This window comes from Pristis pectinata, chromosome 9, assembly GCF_009764475.1.
Source record: "Pristis pectinata isolate sPriPec2 chromosome 9, sPriPec2.1.pri, whole genome shotgun sequence".
Classification (NCBI taxonomy): Eukaryota; Metazoa; Chordata; class Chondrichthyes; order Rhinopristiformes; family Pristidae; genus Pristis; species Pristis pectinata.
The window spans coordinates 101,916,157-101,942,958 of NC_067413.1; the positions used below are offsets into that span (position 1 = coordinate 101,916,157).

At 43.8% G+C, this 26,802-nt stretch overlaps 1 protein-coding gene across 1 annotated transcript in view; it reads right to left on the reverse strand.

The window, feature by feature from the left end:
- The window catches only part of LOC127574527 (chondroitin sulfate proteoglycan 5-like), a 61,998-nt gene that overhangs the window by 2,168 nt on the left and 33,028 nt on the right, over positions 1 to 26,802 (reverse strand). Inside the window, exon 4 of the mRNA XM_052023570.1 lies at positions 6,057 to 6,132. Coding sequence (XP_051879530.1) covers positions 6,057 to 6,132 — 76 coding nt within the window. The remainder of the gene's footprint in view (positions 1 to 6,056; positions 6,133 to 26,802) is intronic.

Below are 26,802 nucleotides of genomic sequence, written 5' to 3' on the forward strand. Positions count from 1 at the left end.
TGAATCTCTTCTACACACTCTCTATTGCTACCACATTATTCTTGTTGTGTGATGATCAGAACGGTACACAATGCTCTAAATGCAGTCTAACCATTGTTTTGTGCAACTCTTATACTCAGTGCCTCACTTCAGGAAGACAAGCATACCAAATGCCTTCTTCATTACCCTATCCACTGTGTCACTACTTTCAGTGAGCTATGGATTTGCACCCCATCATCCCTCTGTACATCAGCACTCTAATTTCCTTGCCATTTACGCTTTATATCCTACCATAATTTGACATCCCACACTCCTCTATTAAATTCCATTACGTTTTGATCTTAAAATAGTTAAATTTAAATTTTATTTACAGCGTGGTAACAGGCCCTTCTGGCCCAACGAGTCTGCGCCGCCCATTTTAAACCCAAATTAACCTACCCATATGCCTTTGGAATGTGGGAGGAAACCGGAGCACCCGTAGGAAAGCCACGCAGACACGGGAGAACGTACAAACTCCTTACAGACAGCAATGGGAATCGAACCCCGATTGCTGGTGCTGTAATAGCATCGCGCTAACTAGTGCAAGAGAAATTAATGGGATTGAAAGATGAAAAATCCTCAAGTCTTAATAATCTGCATCCCAGAATAGTAAAAGTGGTAGCCTTTTACTATTTTAATAAAACAGTGGATGCATTGTTAGTCATCTTCCAAAACTCTATAGATTATCAAACAGTTTCAAATGTAACCCCAATATTTAAAATTGGAGAGAAAGAAAAAAAAACAGGTACTACAAGAAGGATTCACCCGACTGATTCCCAGGATGAAGGACTGTTGTTGGGCCTGTTTCTGTGCTGTGACTCTGTATATCTCTCTAAGTCTCCATGACTCTAAATAGCCCACCCCTTAATGTTAAACTGCCCCGATACAGGACTCCTCAAAGAAGGGAAATATCTCTGCATTTAGTCTGTCAAACTCTTTAAGAATTTTGTTGGTCTTAGTGTCATACAGTGTAGAAACAGCCCCTTCAATCCATCAAGTTTGCACCAAACATCAAGCACCTATCTACATTAATCCCATTTTTATAAGATACCTTTATTTGTCACATGTACATCAAAATACAGTGAAAAGCATCTTTCTGTGTAGTGTTCTGGGGGCGGCCTGCAAGTGTCGCCACGCTTCCGGCACCAACATAGAATGCCCAAAATTTCCTAAGCCTTACGTCTTTGGAATGTGGGAGGAAACCGGAGCACCCGGAGGAAACCCACATGGACACGGGGAGAACGTACAAACTCCTTATAGACAGCAGCCGGAATTGAACCCAGGTCACTGGCGCTGTAAACATATTTCCCAGATTCTATCATTAAGTACACACATTAGGCAACTTACAATGGCCAATTAACCTACCAACCTACAACCTTTGGGGTGTGGGAGGAAACAGAAGCACCTGGAGGAAACTCATGTAGTCTCAGGTAGAATGTACCAACTCCACACAAACAGCACCAGAGGTTAGGATTGAACTCGAGTTACTGGAGCTTCAAGGCAGTGGCTCCACCAGTTGCACAACTGCTGGGGCCTAGCAGCAGTAGCCAGGTCTCTGGCACTGGGACCAGTCCTGCCGCTCAGAAGCGAAGGGAGGGGAAAAGGAAGGCAGTAGTGATAGGGGAATCGATAGTCAGGGAAACAGATAGGAGGTTCTGTGGCAGTGGGCATGAATCCCGGATGGTATGTTGCCTCCCAGGTGCCAGGGTCCGGGATGTCACTGATCGGGTCCACAGGATTCTAGAGCGGGAGGGAGAACAGCCAGAAGTCGTGGTTCATGTTGGTACCAACAACGCAGGTGGGAAGAGGGATGAGGTCCTGAAAAGTGAGTTTAGCGAGCTAGGCAGAAGGCTGAAGAACAGGACCTCGAGGGTAGTGATCTTGGGATTGCTGTCAGTGCCACGCGATAGTGAAGGTAGGAAAAGGACGAGATGGCAAATAAATGCATGGCTGAGGAGTTGGTGCAGGAGGGAGGGTTTTAGATTTTTGGATCATTGGGATCTCTTCAAGGGAAGGTGGAACCTGTACAGAGAGGACGGGTTACAGCCGAACCTGAGGGAGGCCAATATCCTTGCAGCCAGGTTTGCTAGGGTGGTTCAGGAGGGTTTAAGCTAGATTGTGAGGGGGAAGGGAACTGGAGGAGTAGGTCAGAGGAAGAAGGGGATGGGGAAAAGTCAGATCTGACAGGTAGAGAGGCTTTGAGGAAGGAGAAGCAGAATACAGGCTATAAAAGTAGTAAGGCGGATGGGCTAAAGTGCATTTACTTAAATGCGAGAAGCATCAGGAATAGGGGAGATGAACTGAGAGCTTGGATAAGTACACAGGACTATGATATTGTGGCTATCACAGAGACATGGCTGACATCAGGGCAGGAATGGATATTGAATATTCCTGGTTTTCAGTGTTTTGAAAGGGATGGCGGGGGGAGAAGAGGAGGACGGGTGGCGATACTGGTCAGGGACACTGTTACAGCTGCAGAAAGGGTAGATAATGTAGAAGGATCCTCCCTAGAGTCAATATGGGTGGAAGTTAGGAACAAGAAAGGGGCTGTTACCCTCCTGGGAGTATTCTGTAGGCCTCCCAGTAGCAGTAGGGATACTGAGGAGCAGATTGGGAGACAGTTTTTGGAAAGATGCGAAAATAACAGGGTTATTATAGTGGGAGACTTCAACTTTCCAAATATTGATTGGCACCTACTTAGTGCCAAGGGTTTAGACGGGGCGCAGTTTGTTAAGTGTGTCCAGGACGGTTTCCTGACACAGTGTGTTGACAGGCCAACTAGAGGGAATGCCATATTAGATCTAGTTTTAGGTAATGAACTGAGACAGGTGACAGATCTATCGGTGTTGAGCATTTGGGGGACAGTGACCATTGCTCCATAACCTTTAGAATTGTCATGGACAGGGATAGGAGCAAAGAGGATGGGAAGATATTTAATTGGGGAAAGGCGAATTATGAGGTTATAAGGCGAGAACTTGGGAGTGTAAATTGGGACGACATTTTTGAAGGGAAATGTACTATGGAGATGTGGTCGATGTTCAGGGATCTTTTGCAGGATGTTAGGGATAAATTTGTCTCGGTAAGGCAGAGAAGGAATGGTAGGGTGAAGGAACCATGGGTGACGAGAGAGGTGGAACAACTAGTTAGGAAGAAGAAGGCAGCATACATAAGGTGTAAGCAGCAAGGATCAGACAGGACTCGTGAGGAATATAGAGTAGCAAGGAAGGAACTTAAGAAAGGGCTGAGGAAAGCGAGAAGGGGACATGAAAAGGCTTTGGCGAGTAGGGTTAAGGAGAATCCCAAGGCATTTTTCTCGTACGTAAAGAGCAGAAGGACGGCTAGGGTAAAGGTAGGTCCAATTAAAGACAAAGGTGGGAGGATGTGCCTGGAAGCTGTGGAAGTGGGTGAGGTTCTCAATGAATACTTCTCTTCAGTATTCACCAAGGAGAGGGGTCTTGATGATGCTAAGAACAGTGTAGGTGAGGGTAATGTTCTAGAGTATATAGATATTAAAAGAGAGGATGTGTTAGAGTTGTTAGAACATATTAGGACAGATAAGGCCCTGGGGCCTGACAGAATATTCCCCAGGCTGCTTCATGAGGTGAGTGAGGTGATTGCTGAACAGTTGGTTAGGATCTTTGAGTCCTCGTTGTCCACGGGGATGGTACTGGAGGATTGGAGGATGGCGAATGTCTTCCCCTTATTCAAAAAAGGTAGTAGGGATAGTCCAGGGAATTACAGGCTGGTGAGCCTTACATCTGTGGTGGGTAATCTGCTAGAAAGGATTCTAAGAGATAGGACCTATGAGCATCTAGAGAATCATGGACTGATTAGGGACAGCCAGCATGGCTTTGTGAAGGGAAGATCTTGCCTCACAAGCCTGATAGGGTTCTTTGAGAAAGTGACCAGGAAGGTTGATGAGGGTAGTGCAGTGGCTGTGGTCTACATGGATTTTAGTAAGGCGTTTGACAAGGTTCCGCATGGTAGGCTTCTTCAGAAGGTCAGAGGCCAAGGGATCCAGGGAGGCTTGGCCATGTGGATTCAGAATTGGCTTGCCTGTAGAAAGCAGAGGGTTGTGGTGGAGGGAGTGCATTCGGATTGGAGGGCTGTGACTAGTGGTGTCCCACAGGGATCAGTTCTGGGACCTCTACTTTTTGTGATATTTATTAACAACTTAGATGAGGGGGCGGAAGGCTGGGTTAGCAAGTTTGCAGATGAGACAAAGATTGGTGGTGCTGTGGATAGTGTGGAGGGCTGTCGAAGCTTGCAGAGTGATATTGAAAGGATGCAGAGCTGGACTGACAAGTGGCAGATGGAGTTCAATCCCGAGAAGTGTGAGGTGGTACACTTTGGAAGGACAAACTCCAAGGCGGAGTACAAGGTAAATGGCAGGATTCTGGGCAGTGTGGAGGAACAGAGGGATCTGGGGGTTCATATCCACAGATCACTGAAAGTCGCCTCACAGGTAGATAGGGTAGTTAAGAAAGCTTATGGGATGCTAGCTTTCATAAGTCGGGGGATCGAGTTTAAGAGCCGCGAAGTGATGGTGCAGCTTTACAAAACTCTGGTTAGACCACACTTGGAGTACTGTGTCCAGTTCTGGTCGCCTCATTATAGGAAGGATGTGGAGGTGTTGGAAAGGGTGCAGAGGAGATTTACCAGGATGCTGCCTGGATTAGAGAGTATGGATTATGAGGAGAGACTAAAGGAGCTAGGGCTTTACTCATTGGAGAGAAGGAGGATGGGGGAAGACATGATAGAGGTATACAAGATATTAAGAGGAATAGATAGAGTGGACAGCCAACGCCTCTTTCCCAGGGCACCAATGCTCAAAACAAGAGGACATGGCTTTAAACTAACGGGTGGGAAGTTCAAGGGAGATGTCAGAAGGAGGTTTTTCACCCAGAGAGTGGTTGGTGCATGGAATGCTCTGCCTGGGGTGGTGGTGGAGGCTGGTACGTTGATCAAGTTCAAGAGATTGTTAGATAAGCATATGGAGGAATTTAAGATAGAGGGACATGTGGGAGGAAGGAGTTAGATAGTCTTAGGTGTGGTTTGAAGGGCAGCACAACATGGTGGGCTGAAGGGCCTGTATTGTGCTGTATTGTTCTATAGTTCTATGGTTCTAACTGTGCCTCCATCTTAATGGGGACACTTCTTATTCTTCTAATTTCTAGAGAATACAGTCCTAGTTTACTCAATCAATCCTCAAATGGCAAACCTAGAACATGTCTCGTAAATCTTTATGCACACCCCCTAATGGCAAGTCCATCCTTTCTTTGGTAAGGAGACCAAAACTGTACACAGTACTCTAGGTGTGGTCTCACCAAGGCCTTATATGGTTCCATTAAGACTTCCTTGCTCCTCTGGAAGGAAGCCTGCATGAATTATAAACCAAATGGGCTGAATGGCCTATTTACTAAGGGCAACATTGATGGATTATTACAAAGCCTAGCCAGTTAACTAATGTTCTTTAGGGAAGAAAACCAGACAGTTCCATCTGATCTGATTTATTTGTCTCTGGTCCCATGCCAAAGATTTGCTTCTGAAGTGATTGATCCAGCCATTCAGTTGTATCAAGGTGTTAGAAAACAATATGGTTCACCACCACCATCTTAGGGCATGTAGCGATGGATAATAGTGCTGACCTTGTCAGCGATATCTCTAGAACAAATAAAAGAATAAATTCTATTAAATCTAGACATATCAAGAAGTTCTGCATTCTCATCATTCTATTGCTGAAGTAAACATAGATGCCCAGGACATTTTCACTTCATTAAGCCCATTTACACAGCCCAATGTCCTGCTACCTTATCCTAAAATTTGATCACCATTTAAGAGAGAAATCTTCCACTGCTTTAGCAAGGTTCTTTTCCCCAAAATTCTCAAATTTCTAAATGTGTTTAAAAAGGGCCTTTTTTTTACTATAGACATCTAAACACTCAAGTAGAGATTACCTGACATACAATACCATCATAGTAAGCCAACACATGGGCATGAGGTAAAAGATTAGATGATGTGGTGCATAATTCTCTTACATTTGCCTGGGAGCCTTCAGCAATGGTGGAGAGAGAAAAATTGTCATTGTGTTGTTCCAGCTGAGGCCTGTATTTGCTGAAAAACATAGAAATTTTCATTAAATGTACTACATTACTGTAAGTATCCTGACAGACTGCCACACAATCTCACCCAAAACAAAACCAGAAAATGCTGTAAACACTTAGCAGAACACTCAGACAGCACCTGTGGTAAGAGAAACACTGTTAGTGTTTCAGATTGAGGAGTCTTTGTCAGAACTGGGAAAAAGGGAAAAAGCAAGTTAGTTCAAAGTTGCAGTTGGGGAGGGTTGGAAAGAACAAAGAGGATATCTTGATTGGGAGTGGGGGGCGTAGTTGCTATAGTGATAACCTTTTGATGAACCTGGTTGCTAAATTAACAAAGACACCCAGAGGGAACAAACAAAGAGACATGTAAAAGTTACCTGATTCTTTCCGAAAGGCTGCAATATGACCAGGCAGAAGATGCGATTCTATAAACCGTAGAACCATAGAACAATACAGCACAATACAGGCCCTTCGGCCCACCATGTTGTGCCAACCTTCAAACCACTCCTAAGACTATCTAACCCCTTCCTCCCACATGTCCCTCTATCTTAAATTCCTCCATATGCTTATCTAACAATCTCTTGAACTTGACCAACGTATCAGCCTCCACCACCACCCCAGGCAGAGCATTCCATGCACCAACCACCCTCTGGGTGAAAAACCTCCCTCTGACATCTCCCTTGAACTTCCCACCCATTAGTTTAAAGCCATGTCCTCTTGTTTTGAGCATTGCTGCCCTGGGAAAGGGGCACTGGCTGTCCACTCTATTCCTCTTAATATCTTGTATACCTCTATCATGTCTCCCCTCATCCTCCTTCTCTCCAATGAGAACAGCCCTAGCTCCTTTAGTCTCTCCTCATAATCCATACTCTCTAATCCAGGCAGCATCCTGGTAAATCTCCTCTGCACCCTTTCCAACACCTCCACATCCTTCCTATAATGAGGCAACCAGAAATGGACACAGTACTCTAAGTGTAGTCTAACCAGAGTTTTGTAAAGCTGCATCATTACTTTGCGGCTCTTAAACTCGAGACCATGATTTATGAAAGCTAACGTCCCATAAGCTTTCTTAACTACCCTATCCACCTGTGTGGCAACTTTCAGTGATCTGTGGATATGAACCCCCCAGATCCCTCTGCTCCTCTACACTGTCCAGAATCCTGCCATTTACCTTGTATTCCGCCTTGGAGTTTGTCCTTCCAAAGTGTACTACCTCACACTTCTCCAGATTGAACTCCATCTGCCACCCATCAGCCCAGCTCTGCATCCTATCACTATCCCTCTGTAAGCTTCGACAGCCCTCCACACTATCCACAACACCACCGATCTTTGTGTCATCTGCAAACTTGCTAACTCACCCTTCCACCCCCTCATCTAAGTCATTAATAAATATCACAATTCTGTTCAAATTTATACCGGACCTCATTAGAAGAGTGCAGGAGGCCACAGACAGATAGATCAGAGTGGAAGTGAGATGGAGAATTAATATCCAGATGAAGGGTCACAACCTGAAAAGTCCACTGGCCTTTTGCCTCCCTAGATGCTGCTTTACCTGCTGAATTCCTTCAGTTCCTTATGTCTTGCTGGAGAATTAAAGTGATTGGCATCTGGAAGCTTAGAGCTCCTACCTTCACCCTCTCACCTGGACTCACCTATCACCTGAACTCACCTATCCCCTGCCTGCATGTGCTTCTCCCACTCCCCCCACCTTCTTATTCCGGCTTCTGCCCTCTTCCTTTCCAGTCCTGATGAAGGGTCTCGGCCCAAAATGTCAACCGTTTATTTCCCTCCATGGATGCTGCCTGACCTGCTGAGTTCCTCCTGAACTTTGTGTGTATTGCTCCAGATTCTAACATCTGCAGAATTTCTTGTGTCTCTGGATAGATTTGGTCCCTGGATGGTGAGATGGGAAGAGGTAAAAGGACGGGTGTTGCATTTCCTGTAGTTGCAAGGGAAAGTTCTAACAAGGCTCAGTTTCCTTCCTTCTGGGCATACTGCAGCCTTCTAGAGTCAGTACTGGAATCAACAAGTTCAGGCAACTTGCTTTTTCTGTTTGTATTAGATTGGTCAGTTCTTTTACCAGGGATCCATCTGTAATATTAACTCAATTTTTCTCTTTCCACTAACACTGCTTGATCTGCTGGCCATTTCCTGCATCTCCAACCTGCATTTCATAGCTTTTACATGTCCACTTGTTTGTTTTTCCTCTCTGCTTCTAACTGTCTTTATTAATCTGTAAAACAGCTGCCTTCATCAACAGCTTATCACCACAACAACCATGGCCCCACCCTATCACAACTGTTCCCTTCGTCCTAGCCCTCCTACCCACCCTCCACCCTCCACCCTCCTATAACTTAAACCTAACTTGTTTTGTCTCTTTCCCAGTTCTGACAAAAAGTTTTTGACCTGAAATATTAACTCTGTTTCATTTTCCACAGACGATACCTGACCTGTTATTTCTTTTGCATTTTCAGTTTGTTATAGCTTTCCTGCATCTGAAGTTTTTATAGACTTTCATAGAATCTCAGCTGCAGGTTGCAGTGTTCTTCTCTATTCCTCAAAGCATCTGCACACTCTGCAGGCATTTCAAGGCCTATCATTAATATCTTTGTACCTCTAGATTGTTTTTAATCTTTCTATTCATCCAATGAATGATGTTGGTGCTGTGCACTGAAGCATTTCATATTGCAGATGCCCAAATGTCAGCATCAAACACTCCCTAAGCAGGTACAATATGGAGCAGATGCTCAGTAAAGCTTGCCCTACACTGTCCTGTCAAATAATCCCAATGCAGGTACAGCAAGGGTTTTACAAAGAGGAAAATTCTCTTTAAGAATGTGCCATGTATCAGTCTTATGTGCTAGATAGAAAGTAAATTTCTCCTAGCTGTAACCCATTAAACAGTCCTAGAGTAAGCAGAACATGAGTTAAACACAGAGTAAAATCCCATCTATACTATCCCATCAAACATTCCCAAGATAGGTAAAGCATAGCCTAGCTGTAGAGCAAAACCCTCGCTGCACTGGCCAAACAGGTGCTACTGCTATAGGTTATATAACAGGCTACATAGAGAATACAACTCCCTCTATTTTGCTAATGACACATTGTCAACTGGGAAGTGATTCCATGTGGTCAGAAGGATAATTAAAAATTGCTTAAATGCTATTCCAAAACAGTGTAGAATTGTGGCTTGTCAGTGCAAAAAACTTGCTCAAGACAAAAAACTATAATGAGAAAGTATTCATGAAGGGACTTCTTATAATGATATCTGTCACATTACTGATACTGAATGTAAAAGTCAGCTGAGGAAGTCTTTCTTGAAAAGTTCAAATTCCCAGGCTGTTGTTCACTCTGCAGACACTCATTCCACAGAAAAATCATTTGCATTAGTTATCAAAGAACTCACTACACAATGAGAGATGATATTCTGATTTTCTCTAGGTGTGTAAGATGAATAATTTCTCAGACATATAATGATGGCCAGTCTGTGTAAAGGCAGTGACTGCAAGGCCAGTACAATGAGCCTTAATGCCCTGGGCTGGCAAAGAGGTAAATCAGTCAGGATTCTTGCTATTGATGGAATATTACTAATCTGCCTGGATTGTCCCAGAGTCTCCCAACATTAAAGGCTAATCTTCTGGACACCATTATCTTGAGTCAGAATCAGAATCAGGTTTATTATCACTGACATATGTTGTGAAATTTGTTTTGCGTCAGCAGTACAGTGTGAGATATAAAGGCATAAAAATTACTATAAGTTACAAAAATAAACTTACACAGACAAAGGAGGGCTATTTGAAATTCAACACTCAAGGATGCATGAGCAGATCCCAGCATGAATCACTAAGGTAGATTTTGACTTTGTGCAATCATGTTAAACATGTCAATGGATGTCAATAGAAATAAAACTTGAAAGATGGAAAAAAAACTCACTAATGCCTATTTTGCACAACCACACATTCAAAATCTAGTCTGAGCCTTACAGGAGCAAAAGGAAAATCATCAACAGCACCGAGCCAGCTTAGTTTCAGGTTTGTTAAGATCCTGGAACACAAAGCGAGTCTTGTTGCTAAACAGATAGTTTCCAGCTGTCCCTGGTGCTGATTCAGTATGTGGGTGAGGTAGCCAATCAAAGCAAGCCTTTCAAAACATCACAGAATCTATGGCAGCCTCTCTTAGATGTGACCTGCTCAGGAAGGTCTTTCCTCACTGAATCTGTGCATATGCAAATGAATCACTATGTCAAACTGTCATAGCTGTTCTTTTTTGCATTACAGGGGGAGGGGGTTGGGCAAAGATTTTCTAAAGCTGTTTTTCTGCCTGACTACTTGTTGCTATCTCCCTTTCGAGTTATACAGAGGGCTTTACTGCACTGGAAGGTTTACAGGGGGTTTTATTAGTTCATTCTGAGACATAAATTCTGAACAAAAATTAGTGAGAAGCTGGAGGATTGGAACACTTTTAAAAACCAACAGAAGGCAACCAAAAAAGCAATAAGGGGAGAAAAGATGAAATATGAATGTAAGATAGCCAATAATATAAAAGAGGATACTAAAAGTTTTTTTTCAGATGTATAAAGAGTAAAAGAGAGGCAAGAGTGGACATTGGACAGCTGGAAAATAATACTGATAAAGTAGTAATGAGGAACAAAGAAATGGCAGACAAACTGAAGTGCTCTGAGAGGTTGGTCATGGCTAGAATTAACTCCTGCCTGAGCGAGGGCCTGGACCCTCTGCAATTTGCCTACCACCATAACAGGTCTACCGCGGACGCAATCTCACTGGCTCTTCACTCGGCTTTGGAGCACCTAGACAACAGCAAAACATACGTCAGGCTGCTGTTTATCGATTACAGCTCAGCGTTCAACACCATCATCCCCTCAGTACTAATCAACAAGCTTCAAAACCTGGGCATCTGTAACTCCCTCTGCAACTGGATCCTCGACTTCCTTATCAGGAGACCACGGTCAGTGTAGATCAATAGTAACATTTCCTCCTTGCTGACAATCAACACAGACGCACCTCAAGGATGCGTGCTTAACCCACTCTACACTCATGACTGTGTGGCTAGGCACAGCTCAAACACCATCTATAAATTCGCTGATGACACCACTGTTGTTGGCAAAATCTCAGATGGCAATAAGGAAGTGAGATAGATCAGCTGGTTGAATGGTGTCGTAGCAACAACCTCGCACTCAATGTCAGCAGGACCAAGGAAGGAGAAGTTGGGAGAACACACACCAGTCTTCATTGAGGGGTCAGCGGTGGAAAGGGTGTCAACATCTCAGAGGACCTATCTTGAGCCCAACACATTGATGCAATCACAAAAAAGGCACAACAGTGGCTCTACTTCATTGGGAGTTTGAGGAGATTTGGTATGTCACCAAAGACTTGCATATTTCTAAAGATGTACGGTGGAGAACATCCTGACTGGTATGGAGGCTCCAATGCACAGGATGGAAAGAGGCTGCAGAGGGTCGTAGACTCAGCCAGCTCCATCACAGGCACAACCCTCCCCACCATCGAGGACATCTTCATGAGGTGGTGACTCAAGAGGCTGGCATCCATCATTAAGGACCCTCACCACCTGGAATATGCCCTCTTCACATTACTACCATCAGGGAAGTTGGAATGTTTTGGTGAGGTTGTATAAGTCATTGGTGAGACCAAATTTGGAATATTGTGTGCAGTTCTGGTCGCCGAACTACAGGAAGGATGTTAGTAAGATTGAAAGAGTGCAAAGGAGATTTCCTAGAATGTTGCCAGGTCTTCAGGAGTTGAGTTACAGGGAAAGATTGAGCATGTTAGGACTTTATTCCTTGGAGCGGAGAAGAATGAGGGGAGATATGATAGAGGTTTACAAAATGATGAGGGGCATAGACAGAGTTAATGCAAGTAGGCTCTTTCCACCTAGATTAGGAGAGATAAGTACAAGAGGACATGGCTTTAGGGTGAAAGGGGAAAGGTTTAGGGGGAACATTAGAGGGAACTTCTTCACTCAGAGAGTGGTGGGAGTGTGGAATGGGCTGCCATCTGATGTGGTAAATGCGGGCTCGCTCTTAACTTTTAAGAGTAAATTGGATAGATACATGGACGAGAGAGATCTGGAGGGGTATGGGCTGGGGGCAAGTAGATGGGACTAGGAGGATAATGTTTCAGCACAGACTAGAAGGGCCGAATGGCCTGTTTTTCTGTGCTGTAGTTTTCTATGGCTCTATGGTACAGGAGCCTGAAGACCCACACTCAACATTTCAGGAACAGCCTCTTCATCTCCGCCATCAGATTTCTGAACAGACCATGAACCCATGAGCACTACCTCGTTATTCTTCTTTTGTTCTATTTATTTATTTTCCACTGTACTGCTGCCACAAAACAACAAATTTCATGACAAATGTCAGTGATAATAAACCTTATTCCGATTCTAAGTATTTTGTGTTACTCTTCACTGTGGAGGACACCAGCACATGCCAGACATTCAAGGGAGTCAGGGGACAGAAGTGAGTGTAGTCACTTTTACTAAGGAGAAGGTGCTTGGGAAACTGAAAGGTCTGAAGGTGGATAAACCACCTGGACCGGATGTCTACACCCCAAGGTTCTGAAAGAGGCAGCTGAAGAGATTGTGGAGGCAAGACTCTTGATCTTTCAAGAGTCACTAGAGTCAGGAATGGTTCTGGAGGACTGGAAAATCACAAATGTCACTCCACTCTTTAAGAAGGGAAGGAGGCAAAAGACAGGAAATTATAGGCCAGTTAGTCTGACTTCAGTAGTTGGTAAGATTTTAGAGCCCATTATTAAGGATGAGGTTTTGGGGTACCTGGAAGCACATGATAAAATAGGCTGAAGTCAGCATGGTTTCCTTAAGGGGCGATCTTGCCTGACAAATCTGTTGGAATTCTTTGGGGAAGTAACAGGGAGGATCGACAAAGGAGAGACAGTGGATGTTGTTTACTTGGATTTTCAAAAGGCCTTTGACAAGGTGCCGCACATGAGGCTGCTAAACAAGATAGGAGCCCATGGTATTACAGGAAAGATACTAGCATGGATAGAAGATTGGCTGACTGGCAGAAGGCAAAGAGTGGGAATAAAGGAGGCCTTTTCTGGTTGGCTACTGGTGACCAGTGGTGTTCTGCAGGGGTTGGTGTTGGGTCCACTACTTTCCATGTTAAATATTAATGATCTGGATGATAGCATTGATAGCTTTGTGGCCAGGTCTGTGGATGATACAAAGATAGGTGGAGGGGCAGGTAGTGTTGAGGAAGCAGGGAGTCTGCAGAAGGACTTGGACAGGTTGGGAGAATGGGCAAGGAAGTGGCAGATGGAATACAGCATCGGGAAGTGTATGTTCATGCACTTTGGTAGAAGGAATAAAAGCGTAGACTATTTTCTAAATGGGGAGATAATTCAGAAATCAAAGGTGCAAAGGGGCTTAGGGGTCCTAGTGCAAGATTCCCTAAAGGTTAATTTGCAGGTTGAGTTGGTAGTAAGGAAGGCAAATGCAATGTTAGCATTCATTTCGAGAGGACTAGAATATAAAAGCAAGAATGTAATGCTGAGGCTTTATAAGGCATTGGTCAGACCACATTTGGAGTATTGTGAGTAGTTTTGGGCCCCATATCTGAAGAACGATGTGCTGATGTTGGAAAGGGTCCAGAGGAGGTTTACGAAAATGATCCCGGGGGTGAAAGGGTTAACATATGAGGAGTGTTTGATGGCTCTGGGCCTGTACTTGCTGGAGTTTAGAAGAATGAGGGGAGATCTCATTAAAACCGACCAAATATTGAAAGGCCTGGATAGAGTGGACGTGGAGAGGATGTTTCCAGTAGTGGGAGAGTCTAGGACCAGAGGGCACAGCCTCAGAATAGAAGGAGGTCTCTTTAGAACTGAGATGAGGAGGAATTTCTTCAGCCAGCGGGTGGTGAATCTGTGGAATGCATTGCCATAGATGGCTGTGGAGACCAAGTCATTGGGTATATCTAAAGTGGAGGTCGATAGGTTCATGATTAGTAAGGGTGTCAAAGGTTATGGGGAGAAGGCAGGAGAATGGAGTTAAGAAGGAAAAATAAATCAGCCATGATTGAATGGCAGAGCAGACTCGATGGGCCGAATGGCCTAATTTTGCTCCTATATCTTGTAATTTCCACACAACTTTCATCAAGCTGTACTTCCAGTTTGGGACTGTACGTCCAAGGTGAATGTGTTGGAGATATTGTTGTAGTCAAATTCACAGTGCTTGCATGCATGGCTCCTTATTGTGAGCAATCAAAGGCGAGGTAACAGATTAAAGTTTGAATCAACCATGATTTAACAAAACAACTATTCAGGAATGAACGCTGAATAATCAAGTCCTTTTATAATGGGATTACAGAATCAGTGGATTTATTCATTTATTCCGATCTGCAGCTTCAAGTTCTTCATCGCAATTTTTTTTGTCAAAATTAAGTTTTTTTACTTCTGAGCAAAATCAGACATTGTATTGTATAATTTAAGTGGAGTGATAGAACCCTCACTGAGTTAAAATTCCCCCAGTACAGTTCTTGTGGCAAATTAGATTAGCCCAACACAAGAGGTTATGTAATGACCACTTCTAACAAGAAAACATCTAACCATATTCCCTTGATATTCAATGGCATTCCCACTGCCAAATCACCATCATCAATATTCAGTGGGTCACCACCGATCGCAAACTTAACCAGGCTTATCTTATAATTAGTGGGTATATAGAAGTAAGTTAGAGACTCAGTACACTGCACAGCAGGACATAATTCCTGATGTTCCAAAGCTATTCCATCTCCTTTTGCAGTGCAATACTCTCCACTGCTGCTCTGACAACACTCAAGAAGCTCAACATCATCCAGGACAAATTTGGTTGGCACCCATCCACCTTTCTAAACTCGTTAACCAACACAATGTGACTTCAGTGTGAATCATCTACAAGATGTGCTCTGATAATTTGCCAGCATCCTTAAATCACAACCCTTACCACCTAAAGGTGAACATGACCACCTGCAACTTCTGCGCAAGTCACACCCTATCCTGACTCAGTAATACATCAGCATGTAATCACTGTGACAAAATCAGGCACTGTACACACTGCAGTTCCAGAGATGCAGCCTGTCCTACTGAGGTTTTCCAGCACTTCTGTTTTTATTTCAGGTTTCCAGCATCTACAGTACTTTGCTTTTAGGAGCAGGTAATAAATGTCAACTCTGACAATGAATCATCAATAGACAATAGACAATAGGAGCAGAAGTAGACCATTCGGCCCTTCGAGTCTGCACCGCCATTTTGAGATCATGGCTGATCCTCAACAATCAATATCCTGTTCCTGCCTTGTCCCCATATCCCTTGATTCCCCTATCTATAAGAAACCTATCTAGCTCCTTCTTGAAAGTGCCCAGAGAATTGGTCTCCACTGCCCTCTGAGGCAGTGCATTCCACAAATTCACAACCCTTTTGGAGAAGAAGTTTTTCCTCCCCTCTGTCCTAAATGGCCTAGCCCTTATTCTTAAATCATGCCCCCTGTTCCTGGACTTCCCCAACATCTGGAACATATTTCCTGTCTCTATCTTGTCCAATCCCTTAATAATCCTGTATGTCTCAATCAGATCGCCTCTCAATCTTCTCAATTCCAGCGTGTACAATCCCAGTCTCTCCAACCTCTCAGCATAAGACATTCCCGACATCCCTGGAATTAACCTCGTAAACCTACGCTGCACGCCCTCTATAGCCAGGATATCCTTCCTTAACCCTGGAGACCAAAACTGTACACAATACTCCAGGAGTGGTCTCACCAGGGCCCTGTACAAATGCAAAAGAATCTCTTTGCTTTTGTACTCAATTCCCCTTGTAATACAGGCCAACATTCCATTAGCCTTCATCACTGCCTGCTGCACTTGCTCATTCACTTTCAGTGACTGATGAACAAGGACTCCTAGATCCCTTTGTATTTCCCCCCTTACCTAACTCCACACCACTCAGATAATAATCCGCCTTCCTGTTCCTGCTCCCAAAGTGGATAACCTCACACTCATCCACATTAAACTTCATCTGCCAAGTATCTGCCCACTTACCCAACCTATCCAAATCACCTTGAATTCTCCTAACTTCCTCTACACTTGTCGCACTGCCACCCAACTTTGTATCATCAGCAAACTTGCTAATGTTATTCACAATGCCTTCATCTAAATCATCAACATAGATCGTAAACAGCTGCAGTCCCAGCACAGAGCCCTGTGGCACCCCACTAGTCACGGCCTGCCATTCTGAGAAACATCCATTCACCCCTACCCTTTGTTTCCTATCCGCCAACCAGTTTTCTATCCATGTTAATACCCGCCCCCCAATTCCATGAGCCCTAATTTTACCCACCAATCTCTTGTGCGGCACTTTATCAAATGCCTTCTGAAAGTCGAGGTATACAACATCCACTGAATCTCCCTCGTCTATTTTCCTGGTTACATCCTCAAAAAACTCCAGTAGATTAGTCAAGCATGATTTGCCCTTGGTAAATCCATGTTGACTCGACCCAATCCTATCATTGTTATCCAAATATGCTGCTATTTCATCCTTAATAATAGACTCTAGCATCTTCCCCACCACAGATGTTAGGCTAACTGGACGATAGTTCCCCGTTTTCTCCCTCCCTCCTTTCTTAAAAAGTGGGATAACATTAGCCATTCTCCAATCCTCAAGAACTGACCCCGAATCTAAGGAACATCATTTGAATACCATGTGAATCATTAATAGAAATGAAAGGCCACATTGTTCACATACCTAATGCCAGACTCCTGAAATGGACACTCTACTCCAAGTACTGTAATGGTAGAAGTTAACCAGGTGGACAAAAAAGAAATTCAAGGACATGCATAAAGCTTCCTTGAAGAAGTGCAACATCCCCACTGACTCCTGGGAACTTCTGACCCATGATTGCTCAAAGTTGAGGAGGAGCTTTTGGGATTGTATTGAGAATCTGAAGGCCATGCTTTGGGAGCACAGAGAAAACTTGTCTAAGTGTCCAAAGGAGCACAATACCTCACAAACTACCATCCATCCATCAGACACCTCGTTTCCCATCTGTGGAAGCATCTGTAGTTCCCAAATTGGCTTCATCAGTCTTCTCAGAACCCACAAAACTGGAGTGGTAAAGTCATCTTGAATCACAAGTAACTGCCTAAGATGAAGATTACTTAAGATTGCCAAGATTAAAGATGATTATCAGATTGTTATCAGGTAAGGCTCAGACTCAAGTGTGATGCCCTTATAGATTAATAGCCCAATGAAGTCCGCTGCTTAGATATGCACAAAATGAAGTGCCCTGTTATTAAGGACTGGAGGGTAGCAGAGACCATACGGGGGCCTCACCTTGGAAATTCAGCATCAGGAGGCAAGGAGAAGAGTCTGCCTCAGTATCCCAATGAGTTGATCTACGGAATGGCTGATTGAAATGGAGCAAGGAGGTCCAAGGTTCAAATCCCAGCTTGTGCTGAGTTGACCAGTCTCAGATAGAACATAGTACCTTCAGTGAATCATTCCTTTGGTCAGTTGTATTACATCTGATCTGTTTCACTGTAACCAGGAGCTCGACTATATTGACTGCCGCAGTCAATACTTCATCCTGTATGGAACTGGAATATGTCGCCTACCTCTGGAAACAGGTGGAGAAAACAGGGGGATAAAATAGGATGTGTTCGAATATCTCTGGCTAACCTTGAACAGCTATTGAATAACTTGTCTCCATGGAAACCACAGGCCAAAAGCTGCATCTCTCTTACTTATCTTCATAGCATTCCTTCACTAGCCAGTTCCCAGCATTAATTAAATATTTTGCATCTGACTGACAGACCTTGAGTGACAAGATGTTGTCAAAGATTTGCTTTGAATGGTGTTTCTCTTCATAACACAAGGAAATCAAGAAAGGTCAACAACAACGGGACTCCTTAATTGGATTTCATATAAACTGCTCTTTCATTATTGATGACACAAAGAGCTCTGTCTGTCTCTCTGCTAATGAGCATCCTGCACAGATTCCATCAACAGCCTACAGAGAGGTCCGCTGTCAGTCTGTGATATCACTGGGATCCTGTTGTGCCAAATTCACTTGATTCAAACTACTGGCATGTATTAGTGCAAGTTCTGAGAATTCCCCGTGAAGCCAACTTACCAAAAAGTCCACTGATCCATTGGTAAATTATTTAACATTATTCATGGTATATTAAACAGTGAATAGTCACAGCTGAGCAATGCAAAGGATTGCTCACTGCTGCTGCAAAAAACATAAGAATTCACATGAAATGTGCTATTTTAACTAGGTGCCCACAAAGAAATGATCTGATACAGTGATATAGGAAGGTAGAATACAAACAGAGAGGAAATTGTCACATGTACATCGAAACACACAGTGAAATACATCTTTTGTGTAGAAAGATATCTTAAAAATGTGTAATGAAGTGAACAGGAGATATAAATTAGCTGCTATAAAGTGAGAGAGCAGTCTGATGTAAACGGAGGGGCAGAAAGGTAATATGGGAGCAGTGAGAAAGAGTAGAGAAATATCAATGTGGAGAGGGATAAAAGAGAAGGTTAATAATACATAGAATAAAGTTATAAAACTGGGAAGATTAGGTAGCGTAAGTAATGCTAAACTCAATTTATGAAAAGGGTCAGAATTGGCTTGCCTGTAGAAAGCAGAGGGTTGTGGTGGAGGGAGTGCATTCAGATTGGAGGGCTGTGACTAGTGGTGTCCCACAGGGATCGGTTCTGGGACCTCTACTTTTTGTGATATTTATTAATGACTTAGATGAGGGGGTGGAAGGCTGGGTTAGCAAGTTTGCAGATGACACAAAGATCAGTGGTGTTGTGGATAGTGTGGAGGGCTGTCGAAGCTTGCAGAGGGATATTGATAGGATGCAGAGCTGGGCTGACAAGTGGCAGATGGAGTTCAATCCGGAGAAGTGTGAGGTGGTACACTTTGGAAGGACAAACTCCAAGGCGGAATACAAGGTTAATGGCAGGATTCTGGGCAGTGTGGAGGAGCAGAGGGATCTGGGGGTTCACATCCACAGATCACTGAAAGTTGCCACACAGGTGGATAGGGTAGTTAAGAAAGCTTATGGGATGTTAGCTTTCATAAGTCGTGGGATCGAGTTTAAGAGCCGCAAAGTAATGATGCAGCTTTACAAAACTCTGGTTAGACCACACTTAGAGTATTGTGTCCAGTTCTGCTCGCCTCATTATAGGAAGGATGTGGAGGCATTGGAAAGGGTGCAGAGGAGATTTACCAGGATGCTGCCTGGATTAGAGAGTATGGATTATGAGGAGAGACTAAAGGAGCTAGGGCTGTTCTCATTGGAGAGAAGGAGGATGAGAGGAGGCATGATAGAGGTATACAAAATATTAAGAGGAATAGATAGAGTGGACACCCAGCGCCTCTTTCCCAGGGCACCAATGCTCAAAACAAGAGGACATGGCTTTAAGGTAATGGGTGGGAAGTTCAAGGGAGATGTCAGAGGGAGGTTTTTCACCCAGAGGGTGGTTGGTGCATGGAATGTGCTGCCTGGGGTGGTGATGGAGGCTGATACGTTGGTCAAGTTCAAGAGATTGTTAGATAAGCATATGGAGGAATTTAAGATAGAGGGATATGTGGGAGGAAGGGGTTAGATAGTCTTAGGAGTGGTCTGAAGGGTGGCACAACTTGGTGGGCTGAAGGGCCTGTATTGTGCTGTATTGTTCTATGGTTTCATCCATGGGAAATTGATGTGATGGAAATAATTCATTCAGAAAACTGGGATTAGGCATCAGAGTGGATTTGCATGCAGTACTTTTTTCAAAGATCTGGATTGAATCCAGCTCTGATTGGTGAGTTGCAGGTGTCTATCTATTGATTAATAAGGACACAATAAAATGTAAAGGGTATCCAACTTTCTGTTGAGATGGACCAGGTAGTCTTGGTGAGGTATATGTTGAGCATATATGTCCCTTTATGAGCTATGTATACCATATGGTATAACTTTTCAAACACTGTACATACCACTGCTGTGAGTTGAATGTTGCTTCAATAAAAGATGCTTGTTTTGTTGTATCTTTGTTACTTTTGCCTTAGTGCACAGTAATACCAAAGAGCTGATGGACATTGTACCTTTGAATGGATTAATATCAACCTGATGTCTCTCAAGGTCTAAATGTTACTAAGGGATTGCCAGGAATGTGTTAACTTTACAAAATGGCTCTTATGAAAGGTCACTGACCTGAAATGTTAAGTCTGCTTGTCTCTACAAATGCTGCCTGACTTGTTGAGTATTTGCAACACTTTCTGTTTTATCTCACTGAGAGTATGTTAAAAATGAATAATGTATGCCACAGTGCTATGTGCGAATGTATTAACATTAACAAGGCATTTCTGAGAAAATGTTAATATTCACATGAGTCTCTGGGAGTATGGGAATGTTAACATTGTGCCTCTGGGAAGATTAGCAGTGTGTCAGTATTTGCAGGCAGTCTCTGGGACAGTGTTAAAATTGACAAGGTTTTTCTGGCAGTGTGCTAATATAACTGCACCTTTGAGAGTACCTTGAAATAAACAGGGTCTCTTTGCAAGTGTTTTATCTTTAACAATGTGTGATAATATGGTAACTGGGATTTGTTTATATTACCATAGAGTCTCCAGGTGTGTGTTCATATTCACTGAGTCTCTGGATATGTGTTAATATTATGAAGTGTCTCTGGGAATGTGTGAATATTGACAGAGTCTCTGGGCAGACATTAATATTATGAAGAGGTTCTTTGCATTAGTGTTGACATGAAGTCTCTCAGCATGTGTTAATATTATGAAGCATTCCTGGGAGTGTGTTAATATTGACAGAATCTCATGACGTATGTTAATATTATGAAGTGTTTCTGAGAACGTGTTAATATTAACGGCTGTCTCCAGAAAATCATCAACATTGAAAGATGAAGCTCCAATGGCAGAAGATGCCTATGGTGATTCGCTGCAGACCTGTTCTCAGTGAACATACTCACTCATGTGGTCAAGGTCATTGGAGGCAGCCACAAATCCCATCTGCCACCACAAATTCTGCTGTGCTCACACACATATCAGAACTTTAGCAGTTTCACACACTGCTCACATCTTACACACATTCAGATATTCAACCATGGCAGCCTTTCACATGCACAATTTATTTACTCTCCACAAGGTATTGCTCCAACAAACTGGAGGGAAGTTCTCTCAGGCCCAGAGGTGTTGGAAGAGACGATAGAGCTGATCATGGTTTTACCTTGACCAGAGCCAGCTGATGGACTGGAGATCTGTTGCATCCCACTATCTTCTCCGCCTTTTAAATTCTACTTCTTAGGTTGTCCCCTGGATTGAGGATTATTTACTTCCATGTCAGTTTTGCAGGCTCCCAGCTAGTCAGCGAGGCCAACGTGCGAACCACAGACTCTTCCACAGATGAGGCAGAAGGTAGCTGACACAGGAGGCAGGGTATATAGTTTGTGAGATGATACGCTCATTCCACTGCTTATGCAGACCTTCAGTGTGCTCCTAATGCATGGCTTCAAGGTTCTCAATACCATCCCAAAAGCTCCTTCTCCACTTTGAATGGCCATGGTCCAGAGATTCCCTGGAGTTATTGTGGAAAATGCATTTCTTCAAGGAGGCTGTGAGCTCATCCTTGAATTTTGTTTTGGTCCACATGGTAATCTCCTCCCATGACAGAGCTCAGAATAGAGTATATATTCCAGGAGGCTGGTGTTGGGCACCCGAGTGTAGCTGATTGAGTGGGACTAAGGCCTCTGTACTGGGGATGTTGGCCTGGGAAAGGACACACAAATTGGTTTCTTTATCCTTTCAGTGAATTTGGAGAATTTTGTAGACAGTGTTGGTGATATTTATCCAGTGCTTTGAATTGTCTGCTATAGGTAGTCCAGGTCTCAGAAGCCTGTAAAAGGGCAAGGATCAAGGCTGCCCATTAGACCATGACTTTTGTGCCAGGTCTGAGATCTTGATCTTCAAATACCCTTTTCCCCAATCAATCAATGGCTCTCCTGGTACATTGAAGACAATGTTGAATTTCATCATTAATTTCTGCCTCACCTAGAGGGGGCTCCCAGTTATGGGAAGTGATCCACACTTTTCAGTGTCCCATTGTGAACCTCTATTATCAGAGGACAGTAAGGCATAGCAGGGACAGATTGGTGGAACACCTTGTCTTGAAGATATCCAAGAAAAATTGAAGTAGCACCAGCCACTATACATGGCTTCTTTAACCTCACTAAAGTCTTTGAGCCAATCAGTCAGGAGGGACTGTGGTATGGCCTCCTCAAATGCAGCCACCCACAGAAAGTGATCTCCTTCTTATGTGTGCTCCACCATGGCAAGCAAGCCCCAACAATAAACAACAAGTCTACAACTGATCCAATCTCTGGGAAAAGCAGTGTCAAACAAGACCATGTCATTGCCCCAACACTTTCCCAGTCTTTCTCACCGCTGTATTGCAGCTCACTTACAAAAACTGCCTTATGGAATGGAACTAAACCAGAGCTGATGTGAAGCTGTTCAATGTATAGCGACTGTACTCCAGAACCAAGGTCATCCAATTCTCAGTAGTCAGCAGTATACAGAAGATCACAAGATCATTGGTATTGGTATTGGTATTGGTTTATTATTGTCACTTGTACCGAGGTACAGTGAAAAACTTGTCTTACAAACCGTTCTTACAGGTCAATTCATTACACAGTGCAGTTACATCGGAAGTAGGCCATTCGGCCCATCGAGTCTGCTCCATGAGCTAAATTAATACTTTTCCTATCTAGCCCCCATTTCCGGCCTTATCCCCATATCCCTTGATACCTTGACTAATTAGATACCTATCAATTTCCTCCTTAAATGCCCCCAATGATTGGACCTGCACAGCTGTACATGGCAAAGAATTCCATAATTTCACTACCCTCTGGCTAAAGAAATTTCTCCTCATTTCTGTTTCAAACCTGTACCCTCTAATTCTAAGATTGTGCCCTCTTTTCCTGGACTCACCCACCAGGGGAAACAGCTTAACCACATCTACTCTGTCCAGTCCTTTCAACATTCTAACTGTTTCTATGAGGTCCCCTCTCATTCTTCTGTACTCCAATGAATACAGTCCAAGAGCCGACAAACACTCATCATAAGTAAGCCCTTCCATTTCAGGAATCATCCTTGTAAATCTTTTCTGAACCCTCTCCAACATCAGCACATCCTTCCTAATATAAGCAGTCTAAAACTGCGCACAGTACTCCAAATGAGGCCTCACCAATGCCCCATAGAGCCTCATCAACACTTACCTACTTTTATACCTTATACCTCTCGAAATGAATGCTAACATAACATTCGCTTTCCTTACCGTCAATCTGACCTGGTGGTTAACCTTTAGGGTATCCTGCACGAGTACCCCCAAGTCCCTTTGTACTTCTGTACTTTGAATTTTCTCCCCAGCTAGATAATAATCTGCCCGTTTATTTCTTTTTCCAAAGCGTACAACTGCACACTTCTCAACATTGAATCTCATCTGCCATTTCTTTGCCCATTCTCCTAAACTATCTAAGTCTCTCTGCAACCTTCCTGTTTCTTCAATACTCTCTACTCCTCCACCTATCTTGGTGTCATCTGCAAACTTAGCCACAAAACCATTTACTCCATAATCCAAATCATTAATGTACAAAGTAAAAAGAAGCGGCCCCAACACTGTCCCCTGCGGAACACCACTAGTAACTGGTAGCCAACCAGAACAGGATCCTTTTATTCCCGCCCTTTGCTTTCTGCCTACCAGCCAATGCTCCACCCATTCCAATATCCTACCTGTAATTCCATGAGCTCTCATCTTATTAATCAGCCTCTTGTGTGGCACCTTGTCGAAGGCCTTTTGAAAGTCTAAATTAACAACATCCACAACTTCTTCCTTATCCACCTTCCTGAGATTTCCTCAAAAAACTCCAATAGGTTGGTCAGGCAGGATCTTCCCTTCACAAAACCATGCTGGCTTCGACCTATCCTGCCTTGCACCTCTAGGTATTCCATAACCTCATCCTTGAGGATCGATTCCAATAACTTTCCCACCACCAATGTCAGATACTTTTGCTTGCGCATGCTCAGAGGCAGAGTTCCAAAGCATACAAGAGGATGGGCCTTACACTCAATATTTGCAAGACCAAGGCGTTAGCACACAGATGATTCAAACATGTTCCTCTTACCAGCCCACCCCAGGGCTGTTTTCATCTCAGATGCCCAAGTACTCCCATTCATTAGCTTGGGTCATTGCACTCAGTGCAGTCCAGTATTTTAGAGGTGGAATCTGTAAGTGTTAAATCACCAAGCCCAAATGGTCTGTAGGCAGAGCATGGGGTAAATATAGATCAAGTGCTAATTCTCCAATGGGCGAGATCCTGCCTGGCAGATCCTGTCTGACCTGCCTTAAAGCCTGTGTAAGCTATCATGGAGGAATCCAAATCCAAATGGGCATCAACTTTGTGTGGAGCCTACAATCTGTCCTTCCAGCATTGAGTTGGTGGCTTGATTGACACCAAGACCTATGGACACAATCATAGTGCAGCTTTGGAGGCAGATTCCATTGCAGGACAGGCAGGGACTTCCTCATGCCTCAGGCATCATGGCTTTGGATTCCAAGTGAGCAGGGTTGTCAAGGCGATTATCTGTCCCCCATAGACTGCTCGGTCAGCTGATGTAAATACCTGGAGGTGTTAGTGGCTCCATGGAACAGAACAGCTCTGGAACAGTGAGAGAGGGCAGAGTTGGTTATCAGGCCTTCTGTGATTTTTGATTATCCACAGAATTAGCCTTCACAATGCCATCGGAAAACACTGGCCCCTCTGGGCCGGATTTTGTCCTCAGAAATCTTTGGAAATGCTGAAATGCAGGAATTATTTATCTACACATGCCATAGGTGTGGCTTGCTTCAACAGCAGAAAACAGGTGCCGGGAGTTTTTAAATGTTTTCTTTCTTCACCTAAACATGGTCCATTGTGAATGTGTGATCCTCTGGAACCATCCTTTTACACCTGAAATATTGAAGTGTAATCAATTCGCTGCTACTTATATTGCACTTGATCAACTGGAGTGTAATTGAGAAATTCAGCTTTTGGAACGTAAAAAATTGTATCAAACAACTGACACAGATACCAGACAGGAAATGGGAAGAGAAGCGAAGAACTGTTTTCTCAGGGCAAGTGGAGAGAGGGAGTGCAAAAACATTGAGAGGTCAACAGGAAAGATGAGGTTACTGTTGTTTGTATCAATGGGATTTTACCTTAAAAGTGGGACTTTTCAACCACAGAGTTTCTGGAGACAGGTAGGGTGACAGTCAAAGGAAGTCGTGCTTCATTTCAATCATTGGCAGATTGACTCCTGGGCAGGGTTTATAGCAGGAGGTGTAGAGAGAAAGGGAAGGGTATAATAGTGTCGGTGGTTATTTTAAAATTACTGTAATCTCTCAACTTCAAGTTAAGGTATTTCATTACAGAATAAAGAATTCTGTTCTTTTGTCATTTACTAAAAAAATCCCTTGTCATGACTTCTGCACTGTCGGTGGTGCTTCCATTACCGACTGTGGTAAATCCAGAGGTCAGATGAAGAATCCAGTCCTAGAGTTTTCCTGGACAGCAAATGTTCATCCTGAGAAAGGCAGAACATTCTTCAAATTGACTGGGGCTGCAGCAATCAATGCAGAGGTAGACATGGTCTCAATTGGCTCTCCACTCTGCTTTGGAGCACCTAGACAACTGCAAGACATACATCAGGCTACTGTTTATCAATTACAGCTGGGCATTCAACACCATCATTCCCTCAGAACTAATAACCAAGCTTCCAAACCTGGGCCTCTATACCTCCCTCTGCAACTGGATCCTCGATTTCTTTATTGGGAGACCACAGTCAGTGCGGATCAATAGTAACATCTCCTCCTTGCTGACTATCAACACAGGTGCACCACAAGAATGCGTGCTTAGCCCACTGCTCTATTCTCTCTACATTCATGACTGTGTGGCTAAGCATAGCTCAAACACCATCTAGAAATTCGCCAATGACATCTCCATTTTTGGTAGAATTTCAGATGGCGATAAGGAGGCGTACAGGTGTGAGATAGATTGGCTGGTTGAGTGGTGTCGCAACAACAACCTCGCACTCAACATCAGCAAGACCAAGGAATTGATTGTGGACTTCAGGAAGGGGAAGTCGGGAGAACACATACCAGATCTCAACAAGGGGTCAGCGGTGGAAAGGGTGAGCAGCTTCAAGTTCCTATGTATCAACATCTCAGAGGATCTATCCTGGGCCCAACACATTGTTGCAATCACAAAGAAGGCACGCCAGCACTCTACTTCATTAGGAGTTTGTGGAGATTTGGTATGTCACCAAAGATTTACAAATTTCTATAAATGTACGGTGGAGAGCATTGTGACTGGTTGCATCACAGCCTGGTATAGAGGCTCCAACACACAGGATCATAAGAGGCTGCAGAGGGTTGTAGACTCAGCCAGCTCCATTACAGGCACAACCCTCCACCCCATTGAGAACATCTTCAAGAGGCAGTGCCTCAAGAAGGCAGCATCCATCACTAAGGACCCTCACCATCCAGGACATGCTTCCTTCTTGTTACTGCCATCAGACAGGAGGTACAGGAGCCTGAAGACCC